Raw genomic sequence first — 17,534 nt, forward strand, 5'->3', positions numbered from 1 at the left:
TAGAACAGAGATACCCATTCTCTTTGGATAACAGAAAGGGTTGAGTTGAAGCAGAGAATCTCAGAGTCTGGGGAATTAGGATTCTGGCTTCACCATGTGTCCAGCCAATGAACCAAATGAATTCACTTATTAATAAAGGAAACGATATGGAAACTGGGCAAATTCAAGTGGGTAGCAAAAACTAAGAATCCAAAAGGCAGAATTTACTATTGCAAGAGTGGCCATAATCACTTGTGTGAATTAGAAGGAAGAACAGTCACTTCCCTTCTGTAACAGTTAACATAAAAGAATCACTCTGATAAACAGATGGGACAGAAATCTTGTGTCTGGAATAGAGATGATTTTAAGTACAATAATTGTACAATTTCTAGAATTTTTTTGGAAATTATTTTAGGAATTTAGCTTCTCCTACATAAACAGCCTAATTTTACCTGCCACCAAAAGGAAGGAACTTAATTCTCAAAACCTAATTAATTGAAAATGAAACACTCTTTATCTGTGAACTCCACTTCAGGAGTGACAAAAGGAAATGAGAAATTTTTTTTTTCAGAAAATTTTTTGAAATCATTTCATGCTGCTAATTATTCATGTTTCAAAATACTGAAGCAATTATTAAAGACACTGCCCTGGGAGAAAGCAAAATCACAGATGAAGCTCTTGTTTCAAAACAGACACATACACACCATACCTGGCCTCCATTGGTGACAGAGAATATCCGAGTGGTGCCCCCGCACTGCTTCACATACCACAAGAACCATAGGGCAGACACTTCGTGAGGCTCAGAGGTCACATTGATATTCACAAAAAGATAAGCAAACCGCCTAGCAGTCCTGTTCATAGAACAAAAGTGGAAGTCAGGTGTCAATATGTACAGGAGTCAGAGAATGTCATGTTTTTACAACACTATTTAGTGTGTTCAGAAAGTTTTTCTACTGCAATTGAAAAAAACTCTCAAGGATTCAATTTCTGAAGGAATGCATTCTTTAACTCTTGGAGAAACTAACATTTTCTGCTTAAGAAATTACGAGTTGAAAAGGAGTCAAGGGTCCAGCAAGACGGCCAAATAGAAACAGCTCCGGTCTGCAGCTCCCAGTGAGATCCACACAGATGGTGGGTGATTTCTGTGTTTCCAACTGAGGTACCTGGTTCATCTCATTGGGAATGGTTGGACAGTGGGTGCAGCCCATGGAGCGCAAGCTGAAGCAGGGCGGGGCGTCACCTCACCCAGGAAGTGCAAGGGGTCAGGGGATTTCCCTTTCCTAGCCAAGGGAAGCTGTGAGAGACTGTCCCAGGAAGAACGGCACACTCTTGCGCAGATACTGCGCTTTTCCCACAGTCTTCACAACCGGCAGATCAGGAGATTCCCTCTGGTGCCTGGCTCAGTGGGTCCCACGCCCATGGAGCCCAGCAAGCTAATATCCATTGGCTTGAAATCCTCACTGCTAGCGCAGCAGCCTGAGATTGACCTGGGATGCTCAAGCTTGGTGTGGAGAGGGGTGTCCGCCATTGCTGAGGCTTGAGTAGGTAGTTTTATGCTCACAGTGTAAACAAAGCCACCAGGAAGTTCGAACTGGGTGGACCCCACCACAGCTCAGCAAGGCCTACTGCCTCCTAGATTCCAACTCTGTGGGCAGGGCATCTCTGAACAAAAGGCAGCAGCCCCAGTCAGGGACTTATAGATAAAACCCCCATCTCCTTGGGCCAGAGCACCTGGGGGAAGGGGCAGCTGTGGGTGCAGCTTCAGCAGACTTAAATGTCCCTGCCTGGCAGCTCTGAAGAGAGAAGTGGTTCTCCCAGCACAGCGTTTGAGCTCTGATAACAGACGGACTGCCTCCTCAAGGGGGTCCCTGACCCCCGTGTAGCCTGACTGAGAGACACCTCCCAGTAGGGGCCAACAGACACCTCTTACAGGAGAGCTCTGGTTGGCATCTGGTGGGTGACCCCCTGGGACGAAGCTTCCAGAGGAGGGATCAGGCAGCAATAGTTGCTGTTCTGCAGCCTCTGCTGGTGATACCCCAGCAAACAGCATCTGGAGTGGACCTCCAGCAAACTCCAACAGACTTGCAGCTGAGGGGCCTGTTAGAAGGAAAACTAACAAGCAGAAAGGAATAGCATCAACATCAACAAAAAGGACGTCCACACAGAAACCCTATCCGTAGGTCACCAACATCAAAGGCCCAAGGTAGATAAAACCACAAAGGTGGGGAGAAACCAGTGCAGAAAGGCTGAAAAATTCCAAAAACCAGAATGCCTCTTCTCTTCCAAAGGATCACAACTCCTCGCCAGCACAGGAACAAAACTGGACAGAGAATGAGTTTGACAAATTGACAGAAGTAGGCTTCAGAAGGTGGGTAATAACAAACTCCTCCGAGCTAAAGGAGTAGGTTCTAACCCAATGAAAGGAAGCTAAGAACCTTGAAAAAAGGTTAGATGAATTGCTAACTAGAATAACCAGTGTAGAGAAGAACATAAATGACCTGATGGAGCTGAAAAACGCACCACAAGAACTTCGTGAAGCAGACACAAGTTTCAACAGCTGAATCGATCAAGTGGAAGAAAGGATATCAGTGATTGAAGATCAACTTAATGAAATAAAGTGAGAAGACAAGATTAGAGAAAAAAGAGTGAAAAGAAATGAACAAAGCCTCCAAGAAATACGGGACTATGTGAAAAGACCAAATCTATGTTTGACTGGTATACCTGAAATTGACAGGGAGAATGGAACCAACTTGGAAAACACTCTTCAGGATATTATCCAGGAGAACTTCCCTAATCCAGCAAGGCAGGCCAACATTCAAATTCAGGAAATACAGATAACACCACAAAGATATTCCTCGAAAAGAGCAACCCCAAGACACATAATTGTCAGATTCACCAAGGTTGAAATGAAGGAAAAAAATGTTAAGCGCAGCCAGACAGAAAGGTCAAGTTACCCACAAAGGAAAGCCCATCAGACTAACAGTGGATCTCTCAGCAGAAACCCTACAAGCCAAAAGAGAGTGGGGGCCAATATTCAACATTCTTAAAGAAAAGAATTTTCAACCCAGAATTTCATATCCAGCCAAACTAAGTTTCATAAATGAAGGAGAAATAAAATTCTTTACAGACAAGCAAATGCTGAGAGATTTTGTTACCACCAGGACTGCCTTGCAAGAGCTCCTGAAGGAAGCACTAAACATGGAAAGGAACAACCAGTACCAGCCACTGCAAAAACATGCCAAATTGTAAAGATCATTGACGCTATGAAGAAACTGCATCAACTAGCGGGAAAAATAACCAGCTAGCATCAAACTGATAGGATCAAATTCACACATAAGAATATCAACCTTAAATGTAAATGGGCTAAATGCCCCAATTAAAAGACACAGACTGGCAAACTGGTTAAGAGTCAAGACCCATCGGTGTGCTGTATTCAGGAGACCCATCTCACATGCAAAGACACACATAGGCTCAAAATAAAGAGATGGAGGAATATTTACCAACCAGATGGAAAGCAAAAAAAAAAAGCAGGGGTTGCAATCTTAGTCTCTGATAAAACAGACTTTAAATGAACAAAGGTCAAAAGAGACAAAGAAGGGCATTACATAATTGTAAAGGGATCAATGCAACGAGAAGAGCTAACTATCCTAAATACATATGCACCCAATACAGGAGCATCCAGGTTCATAAAGCAAGTTCTTAGACACCTACAAAGAGACTTAGACTCCCACACAATAACAGTGGGAGACTTTAATACCCCACTGTCAATATTAGATCAACAAGACAAAAATTAACAAGGATATTCAGGACTTGAATTCAGCTCTGGACCAAGTGGACCTAACAGACATCTACAGAACTCTCCACCCCAAATCAAGAGAACATACATTCTTCTCAGCACCACATCACACTTATTCTAAAATGACCACATAATTGGAAGTAAAACACTCCTAAGCAAATGTAAAAATACAGAAATCACAACAAACTGTCTGTCAGACCACAGTGCAATCAAATTAGAACTCAGGATGAAGAAACTCACTCAAAACCGCACAACTACATGGAAACTGAACAACCTGCTCCTGAATGACTACTGAGTAATTAACAAAATGAAGACAGAAATAAAGATGTTCTTTGAAACGAATGAGAACAAAGACACAATGTACCAGAATCTCTGGGACACATTTAAAGCAGTGTGTAGAAGAAAATTTATAGCACTAAATGCCCAAAAGAGAAAGCAGGGAAGATCTAAAATCAACAACCTAATATCACAATTAAAAGAACTAGAGAAGCAAGAGCAAACAAATTCAAAAGCTAGCAGAAGACAAGAAATAACTAAGATCAGAGCAGAAATGAAGGAGACAGAGACACAAAAAACCCTTCAAAAACATCAATAATCCAGGAGCTGGTTTTTTGAAAAGATCAACAAAATACATAGACCGCTAGCAAGACTAATAAAGAAAAGAGAGAAGAATCAAATATACCCAACAAAAAAAGAAAAAGGGGATATCACCACCAATCCCACAGAAATACAAACTACCAACAGAGAATACTATAAACACCTCTATGCAAATAAACTAGAAAATCTAGAAGAAATGGATAAATTCCTGGACACATACACCCTCCCAAGACTGAACCAGGAAGAAGTCAAATCTCTGAATAGACCAATAACAGGTTCTGAAATTGAGGCAGCAATTAATAGCCTACCAACCAAAAAAAGTCTAGGACCAGACGGATTCACAGCTGAATTCTACCACAGGTACAAAGAGGAGCTGGTACCATTACTTCAGAAACTATTCCAATCAATAGAAAAAGAGGGGATCCTCCCTAACTCATTTTATGAGGCCAGCATCATCCTGATACCAAAACCTGCAGAGACAAAACAAAAAAAGAAAATTTCAGGCCAATATCCCTGATGAACATCGATGCGAAAATCCTCAATAAAATTCCAGCAAACCAAATCTAGCAGCACATCAAAAAGTGTATCCACCAAGATCAAGTCAGCTTCCTCCCTGGGATGCAAGGCTGGTTCAACATATACAAATCAATAAACGTAATCCATCACATAAACAGAACCAATGACAAAAACCACAAGATTATCTCAATAGATGCAGAAAAGGCCTTGGACAAAATTCAACAGCCCTTCATGCTAAAAACTCTCTATAAACTAGGTATTCATAGAACGTATCTCAAAATAATAAGAGCTATTTATGACAAACCCACAGCCAATATCATACTGAATGAGCAAAAACTGGAAGGATTCCCTTTGAAAACTGGCACAAGGATGCCCTCACTCACCACTCCTATTCAACATAGTATTGGAAGTTCTGGCCAGGGCAATCACGCAAGAGAAAGAAATAAAGGGTATTCAATTAGGAAGAGAGGAAGTCAAATTGTCTCTGTTTGCAGATGACATGATTGTATATTTAGAAAGCCCATTGTCTCAGCCCAAAATCTCCTTAAGCTGATAAGCAACTTCAGCAAAGTCTCAGGATACAAAATCAATGTGCAAAAATCACAAGCATTCCTATACACCAATAACAGAGAGCCAAATCATAAGTGAACTCCCATTCACAGTTGCTGCAAAGAGAATAACATACCTAGGAATCCAATTTACAAGGGATGTGAAGGACCTCTTTAAGGAGAACTACAAACCACTTCTCAATGCAATAAAAGAGGACACAAACAAATGGAAGAACATTCCATGCTCATGGATAGGAAGAATCAATATCACGAAAATGGCCATACTGCCCAAAGTAATTTATAGATTCAGTGCTATCCCCATCAAGCTACCACTGACTTTCTTCACAGAACTGGAAAAAACTACTTTAAACTTCATAGGGAACCAAAAAAAGAGCCCACATAGCCAAGACAATCCTAAGCAAAAAGAACAAAGCTGGAGGCATCACATTACCTGACTTCAAACTATACTACGAGGCTACAGTAACCAAAACAGCATGGTACTGGTACCAAAACAGATATATATAGACCAATGGAACAGAACAGAGGCCTCAGAAATAACACCACACATCTACAACCATCTGATCTTTGACAAACCTGACAAAAACAAGCAATAGGGAAAGGATTCCCTATTTAATAAATAGTGCTGGGAAAACTGGCTAGCCATATGCAGAAAGCAGAAATTGGATCCCTTCCTTACACTTTATACAAAAATTAACTTAAGATGGATTAAAGATTTAAATATATAACTTCAAACCATAAAAACCCTAGAAGAAAACCTAGGCAATACCATTCATGACATAGGGATGGACAAAGACTTCATAACTAAAACACCAAAAGCAATAGCAACAAAAGCCAAAACAGACAAATGGGATCTAATTAAACCAAAGAGCTTTGGCACAGCAAAATAAACTATCATCAGAGTTAACAGGCAACCTACAGAATGGGAGAAAATTTTTGTAATCTACCCATCTGAGAAAGGGCTAATATCCAGAATCTACAAAGAACCTAAACAAATTTACAAGAAAGAAACAACCCCATCAAAAAATGGGCAAAGGATATGAACAGACACTTCTCAAAAGAAGACATTTATGCAGCCAAAAAATTTATGAAAAAATGTTCATCATCACTGGTCATTAGAGAAATGCAAATCGAAACCACAATGAGATACCATCTCATGCCAGTTAGAATGGCAATCATTAAAAAGTCATGAAACAACAGATGCTGGAGAGGATGTGGAGAAATAGGAACACTTTTACAATGTTGGTGGGAGTGTCAGTTAGTTCAACCATTATGGAAGACAGTATGGCAATTCCTCAAGGATCTGGAACTAGAAATACCATTTGACCCAGCAATCCCATTACTGGGTATATACCCAAAGAATTATAAATCATTCTACTATAAAGACATATGTTTTTATAGACACACATATAGACACACATATGTTTACTGCAGCACTGTTCACAATAGCAAAGTCTTGGAACCAACCCAAATGCCCATCAATGATAGACTGGATAAAGAAAATGTGGCACATATACACCATGGAATACTATGCAGCCATACAAAGGATGAGTTCATGTCCTTTGCGGGGACATGGATGAAACTAGAAACCATCATTCTCAGCAAAGTAACACAAGAAAAGAAAACCAAACACCACATGTTCTCACTCATAAGTGAGAGTTGAACAATGAGAACACATGGACACAGGGAGGGGAACATCACACACTGGGGCCTGTCAGGGGATGGGGGGCTCAGGGAGGGACAGCATTAGGAGAAATGCCTAATGTAAATGACGAGTTGATGGGTGTAGCAAACCAACATGGCACATGCATACCTATGTAACAAACCTGCACGTTGTGCACATGTACCCCAGAACTTAAAGTATAATTAAAAAAAAAAGAAATTATGAGTTAGCTCCAAGTATGCTAATCCAGGTTCTCTCTAAGTGTCAATAAGCTTCTTTCAATACCCATCCTCTCCTCTCCATCTTCATTGCCACAGCCCTGGTCCAGGCTACCAATATGCCCAGGTTATAGCAGTGGTGGCTCCTATTTGGTGATCCTGCATCTCCTCTTGTATCCTCCACACTATAGCCAATGAGGTAACCCTTCAATGATCTTCAGTGGAGAAAGGACAAATCTTCAATGTGGCCAATAGATCCTGCACTATCAGCCTCTAGAACAGTCCTCCAAACTCCCCTTATACCACTTGCTCTTGTCATCACTATGGTCCAGCTACACTGTCCACTCAGTTGCTCAAACATGCGAATATCCTTCTCACTTCAAGGCCTTCACAAAAGCTTGTCCCTGTCCTCTATGCCTAGAAGATTCCATCACTATACATCATCTATCCGTCCCTTCTCCCCATTCCCCTGAGAACTTTGAGTCATTCTTGAAAGATACTATTCTCCCCACATCATCCAACCTTTCCTGTCTCCCCATGTACCTGTGGGTCATTTCTGGAAGGTAGCATCCTGCCACACACCATTGACTCTTCCTGTCTACCCCCTACTCCTCTGGTTCATTTCTGGATGGTACCATTGCCCCCAAAACATACACCCTTCCCTGCCTCCCCTCAGCAGTTGTGTCTCATTCCTAGAAGACAGTATCTCCGCAAACACATTTTCTATCTTTGCATGTCCCCACTGACTCTGAAAGTCATTCCTAGTAGATACCATCTGCCTACACCATCCAATCTTCCTATTGACACCCTAATACTATGGGTGATTTGGGGATATCATTACCTCCCCCCCTCCCCTGTCCCACAACCAAATTCCACCTTCACCATCTCTTCCAGAGCCTGTGTCACATTCCCGGAAGATATAATTCCCCCAACACTATCTAATCTCCCCTCTCTCCCCCGTGCACCTGTGGGCCATTAGAGGAAGATATCATCCCCTCCACACCATCTACTCTTGCTGTCTCCCCTCTAAACCTATGGCTAATTCCTTGAATATACCATGTACCAACACTATCCAATCATAATGTCTCCCCTCAAGCCCTCGTGGCTCATTCCTGGAAGATGTATCTTGCTACAGCATTCCTGTTTCCTGTCTCCCCCATTCCCAGCTATGTCATTCCCGAATACCACCCCCAACAACATCCATCCTTCCTGTCTCTCCCTACCACTCCCCATGTGGCTCATTCCTGGAAGATACCATCTCTCTAAACCCCTGTCTCCCTGTATCCCTGTGGGTTGTTTCTGGAAGATTCCATCCTTCCACACCATCTGCCCTTCTTGTCTCCCCAGCCACCACACCTGTGGCTCTCTCCAAAGCCAATCCACCCAGTCTCCCCCTTCTCCTGTGGGTCATTCCTAGAAGACACCATCCCCCAACACCACCCACCTTTCCTGCCTCCCCCATTCACCACCTGTGTGGTTCATTCCTGGAAGATACCATATTGCCACACCATCCAACCTTTCTATTTCCCTCTTACTCCTGAGCCATATCTGGATGATACCACCCACACCCTAAGACATCTACCCTTCCCTGTCTCCCCGCAGTGCCTGTGTCACGTTCCTGAAAGACACTATACCCCTACACAGAACTATCTACTCTTCCCTGTCAGTCATTTTGTTAGATACCATCCCCGGTCCTGTGTCCTCCTCGAAGCACCACCAGTGTGGTTCATTCCTGGAAGATACCATCCTGCCACACAATCCAACCTTCCTGTTTCCCCACTACCCCTCCGGGTCATTTCAGGATGATACCGCCTCCTCCCCAAAACGTCTACCCTTCCCTGTGACCCTATAGTGCCTGTGTCATATTCCTGAAAGATACTATCCCCTCTTACATTATTTACCCTGCCTTGACTCCCTCTGGGATTTCTGAGCCATCCTGGAAGATCTCATCCCCCTACCTCATCCATCATTCCCCCGCTTCCCCAATTCCATAGTTCATTCCTGGAAGATACCATCTCCAATGCAACATTCATCCTTCTTCTCTATCCCCTACCCTGTGGGTCATGCCTGGAAAATATCATTCTGTCATACCCTACCTGTATCCCATCTACCCCTGTGGTCCATTCCTGGAAGACACAATCCCCCCAAAACACCCACCTGCCAGGGTTTATTCCTGGAAGATACCATCCTGCCACACCATCCACCCTTCCAGTATCCCCCAGACCTCTAACCACCCTTGTGGCAGATTGCTGGAAGATACCATCTCTCTAAACCCAATCCACTGTTACATACTGCCCCCGTGGGTCACTCCAGGAAGATACCATCCACATCCACCTTCCATCCTGTCTCCACCCCCACTACTGCAAGTGTGGCTCATTCCTGGAAGATACCATCTTGCCACACCATGCAACCTTCCTATTTCCCCCTACCCTTCTGGGTCATTTCGAGATGATATAACCACGTCTACCCTTCCCTGTTTCCCCACAGTGACTATACCACATTCCTGAAAGATACTATCACACCCCCCCCCCCAACACTTCCACCTTGCCTTGTCTCTCCCTTTCCCCTTTGGGTCATCCAGGAAGATGCCATCTCCACATACCTCTTCCTGTGTCCCCCCAGGCACCACCAGGGTGGCTCATTCCTAGAAGACACCATCCCTCAAAACACAATCCACCCTGTGTCCCTCTGCCCCTTTGGGTCATCCCTGGAAGATACCATCGTGGTCATCTTCCACACTTCCTGTCTCCTCCCTCTCCTCTGGGTCGTGGATGGAAGTTATCTCCCCCACCACTCCCAACCCTTTGGGTCACTACAGGAAAAACCATGCCTGCCGACAAGCCAATGTTCTCTGCATTCCCCTAGCTCCTGTGGACCATTCCTGGGCGGTACCATCCCACCTCACCATCTACTCTTCATGTTTCCCTACTGCCCCTGTGACTCATTCCTGGAAAATACATCCTGCCACACCATTCATGCTTTCTCTGTCTGCCCTGTACCTCTGGGTCATTCCACAATGATACCATGCCAGCCAACATCCCCCTTGGTCTCCCCCACCACCCATAGTGTGGCTCATTCCTGGAAGATACCATCCTGCCACGCCAAGCAACTGTTGTATCTCCCCACTACCCCTCTGATCATTTCGGGGTGATCACACCATCCCTAAAACATCTAGGCTTCCCTGTTTCCCCGCAGAGCCTTTGTCACATTCCTGATATAACTCCCCCAACACTAATCCTCTGGCTCATTCCAGGATGATATAATCCCCCCCACTTCCACCCTTCCTGTTTTCTCCCACCACTACCCAGGTGTATCATTCCTGGAAGACACCATCTCTCTAAACCCAATGTACCCTGTCTCCCCCTGCCTCTGTGAATCATTCTTGGAAGATATCATCCACCCGTACCTTCTGCCACCCCCACCACTGTCATTTGGCTCATTTCTGGAAGATACCATCTTGCCACACCATCTAACCATTCTACTTTCCTGGTATCCTCTTGGTTATTTTGGGATGATACCACTTTCTTCCTAAAACATCTACCCTTCCCTGCCTCCTTGCAGTGCTTGGTTCACACTCCTGAAAGATACTATACCCCTTATATTATCCAGTCTACCTTGTCTCCCCCTTGGCTCTGTGGGTCATCCTGGAAGATACCATCTCCGTACCTCATCCATCATTCCCCCACTCCCCGAATTCTATAGTTCATTACTGGAACATACCGTCTCTTCTACTGTATCCAACCTTCCTATCTACCTTCTGCCCTGTGGGTCATTCCTGTAAAATAACATTCCGCCAAACCATCAACCCTACCAGTCTTCCCTCGACCCCAGTGGGTCATTCATGGAAGATACCATAACCCCCACAATCCTACCAGTAGGGCTCAATCCTGGAGGATACCATCCTGCTGCACCATTATCATTTCCTGTCTCCCCCATCCCTCTGGGTCATTGCTGGAAGATATCTCCATCCACAATGTCTACCCTTCAATTTTCCCCCATGACCCTGTGGGTCATTCCTGGAAGATTTCATTCCACCAAACCATCTACCCTGACTGTCTTCTCCCACACCTGTGGCTCATTCCCAGAAGATATACCCTGCCACACCAGTCAGGCTTCCTGTCTCTCCCCTATTCCTCTGGGTAATTCTTGAATGATATCATCTTGAATGATAACATCTACCTTTCTTCTCTCTTTCCACCACCACCAGTGTGGCTCATTTCTGGAAGATACCATCCTGACACGCCATGCAACTGTTCTATTTCCCTACTATTCCTCTGGGTCATTTTGGTATCACTCCCTCATAAAACATCTACCCTTCCCTGTTTCCCCCCAGAGACTTAGTCACATTCCTGAAAGATATAACCCCTTCAACACTATCCACCCTGTCCTGTTTACCCTTACCCCTGAGGGTTATCCTGGAAGATACCATTTCCTGCCACCATCACTCATCTTTCTTACTCTCCCAACCTTGTGGGTCATACCTGGAAAATACCATCCTGCCTCACCTTACCCACTTTGTGTCTCGCCCCATCCTTCTGTGTCATTGTTGGAATGTATTCCCCACAACATCCACCCTTCTTATCTCCCCCCAACCCTTTGAGTCACTCCAGGAAGATACCATGTCCCCAGTCAGGCCAACATTCCCTGTGTCCCCTTAGCCCATGTGGGTCATTCCTTGAAAATATATCCTGCCACACCATTCACGATTCCTGACCCCTCACTACCCCCTCTGGCTCATTCCTGTATGATATCGCCCCCCAATATCCATCCTTCCCATCTCCCCCCACCACTACCCTTTTGGCACATTCCTAGGAGATACCATTTGCTTAAACTTATTTCCCTGACTTCTGTGGGTCATTCGTGGAAGATACCATCCACATACACCCTTATTGTCTCCCACCCCCACCACTGTCACCGTGGCTCATTCCTGGAAGATACTATCCTGTCATTCAACTATCCTATCTCCCCTCTACCGCTCTGGGTCATTTGGGGATGATACCACTCCCTCACCAAAACATCTACCCTTTCCTGCCTCCCTGCATTGCCTGTGTCATATTCCTGGAAGGTACTATCTCCCTTACATTATCCACTCTGCCTTGTCTTTCTTTTGGCCCTGTGGGCCATCCTGACAGATCCCATCCACCCAGCTCATCCGTCATTCCCCTCCTTCCTCAATTTTGTAGTTCATTCCTGGAAGATACCATCTTCTCCATAACATCCATCCTTTATATCTACCCCCTGCCCTGTAGCTCATTCCTGGAAAATACCATTCCACGAAACCATCTGCCTACCTGTTTCACGCCAACCTCGGTGGCTCATTCCTGGAAGATACCATCTTCCTACACCATCCACCTTTCCTGTTTACTTAACCCCACACATCCTGAAGACCATTCTTAGAAAATATCATCCTGCCTCACTATCTTTTCTTCCTATCTCCCCCTACCCCTTTGGGTGATTACTGGAAGATATCCCCCTTCACAACTTTTACCCTTCAGGTCACCCCCTTGCCCCTGTGAGTCATTCCTGGAAGATACCATCTCTCTATACCACCCATCTTCCCCCACTACCAACCGTGTGGCTCATTCCTGGAAGATACCATCCTGCTATACCTTTCTAAACCCTCTGGGTCATTTCAGGATGATACCACCCCCTTCACAAAACATCTACCCTTCTCTGTGTCCCCACAGTGCCTGTGTCACATCCCTGAAAAGTAACATGCCCTCCCCCTACAAACACACTATCCACCCTGTCCTGTCTCCCACCTTGGCCTTGTGGGTGATCCTGGAAGATACTATCCCCACCCTTTCCAGTGTCCTCCCAAACACCACCAGGGTAACTCATTCCTGGAAGATTCCATCTCTCTAAATACAATGTACCATGTTTTCTTCTGCCCCTTTGGTTCATTCCTGGAAGATACCACTCCACCAAATAATCTATCCTACTTGTCTCTCCCAACTCTTGAGGGTCATTCCTGGAAATACCATCCTGGTCACCTTCCACACTGCCTGTCTCCTCCCATCTCTTTTGGTCATTGCTGGAAGTTATCCGCGGCCCAATATCCACCCTCGCTGTCTCACCCCTGACCCTTTGGGTTACTCCAGGAAGAACCATGCCTGCAAACAAGCCCACCTTCCCTGCATCCCCTAGCTCCTGTGGACCATTCCTGGAAGGTATATCCTGCCACACCAGTCATGTTTCCTCTCTCTGCGCTACGACTCTGGGTCATTCCTGTACAATCCTATGAGTCATTCTTGGAAGAAACCATGACCCCTCACCATCCACCCTTCCTTTCTCCCCCCTACCACTGCCAGTGTGGCTCATTCCTGGAAGATACCATCCTGCCACACCACCAAACTTTTCTATGTACCCTCTGCCCTGTGGACCATTCCTAGAAAATTCCATTTTGCCAAATGATCTACACTACCTGTGTCCCCTCTACCCTTGTGGGTCATAATTGGAAGAGACCATCTCCCTCACCCCATCCACCTTTGTATCTACCCCTTGCCCTATGGGTCATTTCTGGAATACATCATCTTGCCTCACCATCTATGTTTCCTGTCTCCCCACCATCCCTCTGGGTCATTGCTGGAAAATTCCTCTTCCCCTAAGACATCCACCCTTCTGGTTTGGGTAATTCCTAGAAGATACCATCTCCATCCACACAAACCAACCTTCCCTTTCTCTCCCCAGAGAGAGAGAAATAGCTGGAAAATTTCATTCTCCCCACCCCCCCGCCCCACCCCATCTCCCAACCACACACACACACTACCTAATGTTGCCTGTTTCTCCTTGACCCTGTGGGCCATTCCTAGAAGATACCATACCCCCACAGGGATCCATCCTTGTTCCCCACTCCCTAACACTGTGGGGGCATTCCTGGAAGATGCAACCAGGCCACACCATTCACTCTTCCTCTCTCATCCCTGCCTTTGTGGCTCATTTCTGGAAGACATATCCTGGTAATACCATCTACACCTCCTGTCTCCCCACTACACTTCTGGGTTGTTGGTGGATGATATCCCCGCAACATCCATCTTTCCTGTCTTCCCTTTGCCCCTTTGGGACATTCATAAAAGATACCATCCCACCACATCATCAACCTTTTCTCTCTCCCCCACTATCCTGGTGGTTTATCCATGGCAAACACCATCCACTATACTTGTCTCCCCTCTGAACCTGTGTATCATACCTGGAACATACTATCTTCCTACCCCATCAGTCCTTCCTATCTCCCCCTAATCCATGTGGCTCATTCCTAGAAGACAAAATCCCCCAATGCCATCCACCCTTCCAGTCCCCATCTCCCCTTGTTTCTGTGGGTCTTTCCTAAAACACCACCTATCTTTTTCCATTATCCCTTTCTCCCTTCTTGGCCTTGTGGGTAATTTTTGGAAGATATCATTCCCTCCTCCCACCACCACTGTCCAACCTTCCCTCTCTCCCTTTGACACTGTGTGTCATTCTTAGATCATAACATCTGCCCCACTATTATCAACCCTATGGGTTACTCCTGGAAGGTACCATTTCTACCACACCATCCACCCTTCCTGTCTCTCTCCTGCCCCATGGCTTATTCCTGGCAGATACTATCCCCCCAACTTCATCCACTCTTCCTTTCTCTCTCCTGTCCCTTTGTGTCATTCCTGGAAGATACCATTGCCCTATACTGTTCACCTTTTCTGACTCCCCCCTGCCCCGATGGCTCATTCTTAGTTGATGCACTAACTCCTTAGTTCCAGGTTAAAGATTGCTTCATCAGAGAATGCTTCTTTTACCCTCAGACCATGTAAGGTTCTCCCTGTTACAGGAACTCTCCTAGCATTATGCAATTGTGTTCAAGGTCAGTCTTGCCTGCTAGAAGAACATAAACTCCATGAGGGTAGGGGCTATTCCTAAGAAGTTCACCCCCATTCCTCAGTGCCTGGTATGGTGCCTTCACATAGTAGGCCCCACATAAACTAATAACACATGGTCTAATTGAAAACATTTTTATTACTACAGACTAGATTTCCTCTCATTTCCTAGTATTCTACATCTATATGGGATTACCATTTTATTTTATTTTATTTTAAGTTCCGGGGTACATGTGCAAGTTTATTAGATAGGTAAACATGTGCCATGGTGGTTTGCTGCACCCATCAACCCATCACCTAGGTATTAAGACCCACATGCATTAGTTATTTATCATGATGCTCTCCCTCCTCCCACCCCCTGACAGGCTCCAGTGTGTGTTGTTCCCCTCCCACATCCATGTCTTCTTAATGTTCAGTTCCCACTTATGAGTGAGAACATGCAGTGTTTGGTTTTCTGTTCCTGTGTTAGTTTGCTGACAATGATGGCTTCCAGCTTCATCTATGTCCCTGAAAAGGACATGATTTCATTCTTTTTTATGGCTGCATAGTATTCCATGCTGTAAATGTACCACATTTTTAAAAAATATCCTTTCAAACTGCTTTTGCAGGCAACTTTTCCATAATATGAAAACACAATTATTGATTTTATTGCAGATCACACAATGCTTTCATTAAAAGAAGTTGTACTTCATTCACCTACTTTTCTTAATTTTTAGATTCATTTTCTGTTCTAACCTACTTTGAGGTGACCTCAACATTGCTATTGACTGAAAGATTACTAGGTTTCCTCCTTTTTTCTGTGAGTTGTTAAGAAAAGCACTGCAGTTCAAGGCAAGACATAAAAGACGAGACGGGAAGATAAAAAGTAAATTTTGAATGGTCAAGTCTACTTACTTTGTCCAGCAGATTTTGTCAATGAGCTCTTTCATGGTCATTTTGTCCCATTCGTCAGCATGTTGAGCCTCCCAGGGTGCATCAGCTGGAATCTGTAGAGAAAGAAAGTCCCCTCTCAGGTTTGATGGTAACTGCCACCTCTTCTTGGGAAGGCCCTCATGAAAACCTCTGAAAATGGGTCTCTTGGTCTCTGTGTTGAAATGTGTGATTGGCATGGAATTCTATATAGAGACAGCGAGTGGGGTAGAGTTCTTTGGATTCTGTGTCCTAATGCCATTGCCAAAACAATAATAATAGTGATAATATTATATATGTCTATGTACAAATTTATATGTAATTATTATAATGATGACAATTATCATCATCATTATTATCGAAAGCTAATACCCATTTTATGTCCCAAATTGATATTACAGAGCCTAAGACTAAATAAAAAAGCTTTGGGGCAGCAAGTCCTTCTCTCCTTTACTATCTAAAATGGCATTACAGACAGACAGACAACTGTAAGTAGAGATACTTGGCAAAAATATGTCATATAAATGCTCAGTAGCATAGAGTTGAAGGCACACAGGCATTTGTATAAGAGAGTGGGTTGGTATGCTGGTTCCCTTGCTATGAGGTCTTGAGTAAATTACATAGTCTCTGGGCACTCATTTTTCCCATTTGTGAAGTGGAAATACGACCAACTTTGCAGTTTGGGTACATTGGAAATGATATGCATTGGTGTCCGGAGCAATGTTCCCTGCACTATGGAAGGATATTAAACAGTTGCCATTGTTATTTCAGTAATGGGTCATGTGCAAACTGAACACACATTTTACCTCCTTCCCCATGTTATCTATTGTCCGCCACAGATTATTGTAATCCAAATATGCAATGGGATTCCATACTGGTGGAAAGGCGCCCCGAAATGGATATGTTTTCCCCTAGAACATAAAAGCAAACAGAATCAATCAAAAAGAGTAATACCTTAAATTTGAATGGTGTTCTAAAACAACAAAAAAGCAACCAACCTAAGACTTTCAAAGTAACCAGACCCTCTACTGTGTGAGAAACATTCCCTTTGATGGAAACTGAATACATTATACCTATACAGGCCCCAATTTAATAAAATGTGCAGAATCTCCCTGGTGCTGTGTTGGCTGGTTTTAATTTACAGTAAATAATAGCTTTAAATTTATTTCTATTTATTTGGAAATTATACATAAATAAAGGTAGCACATCCTAGTATCTAATGCTGGTGCTACAATATTCTCAACTCCTGAATTCCCATCTAATCTCTTGAGAAAGCCGTTCCCACTTAGACAACAGCAGGATGATGACGTGGAGGACTGTCTTTAGACCACATATAGGACAAGAATAGCAAAGCGGAATGTCTTATACTGTGTTTTAAGGTCTACAAAGGCTTAATAAAGACTGGCTAGACTACAGACTATGCCTGATGTAAAGAAT

General features: G+C 44.2%; 1 protein-coding gene across 1 annotated transcript in view; it reads right to left on the reverse strand.

Moving 5' to 3' along the window:
* The window catches only part of MAOA (monoamine oxidase A), an 82,949-nt gene that overhangs the window by 15,868 nt on the left and 49,547 nt on the right, over window positions 1-17,534 (reverse strand). The window contains exons 4-6 of the mRNA XM_003271020.4: window positions 16,904-17,008; window positions 16,083-16,174; window positions 689-830 (exon numbers count right to left, since the gene is read on the reverse strand). Coding sequence (XP_003271068.1) covers window positions 689-830; window positions 16,083-16,174; window positions 16,904-17,008 — 339 coding nt within the window. The remainder of the gene's footprint in view (window positions 1-688; window positions 831-16,082; window positions 16,175-16,903; window positions 17,009-17,534) is intronic.

The sequence above is a fragment of the Nomascus leucogenys genome, chromosome X (assembly GCF_006542625.1).
Source record: "Nomascus leucogenys isolate Asia chromosome X, Asia_NLE_v1, whole genome shotgun sequence".
NCBI lineage: Eukaryota > Metazoa > Chordata > Mammalia > Primates > Hylobatidae > Nomascus > Nomascus leucogenys.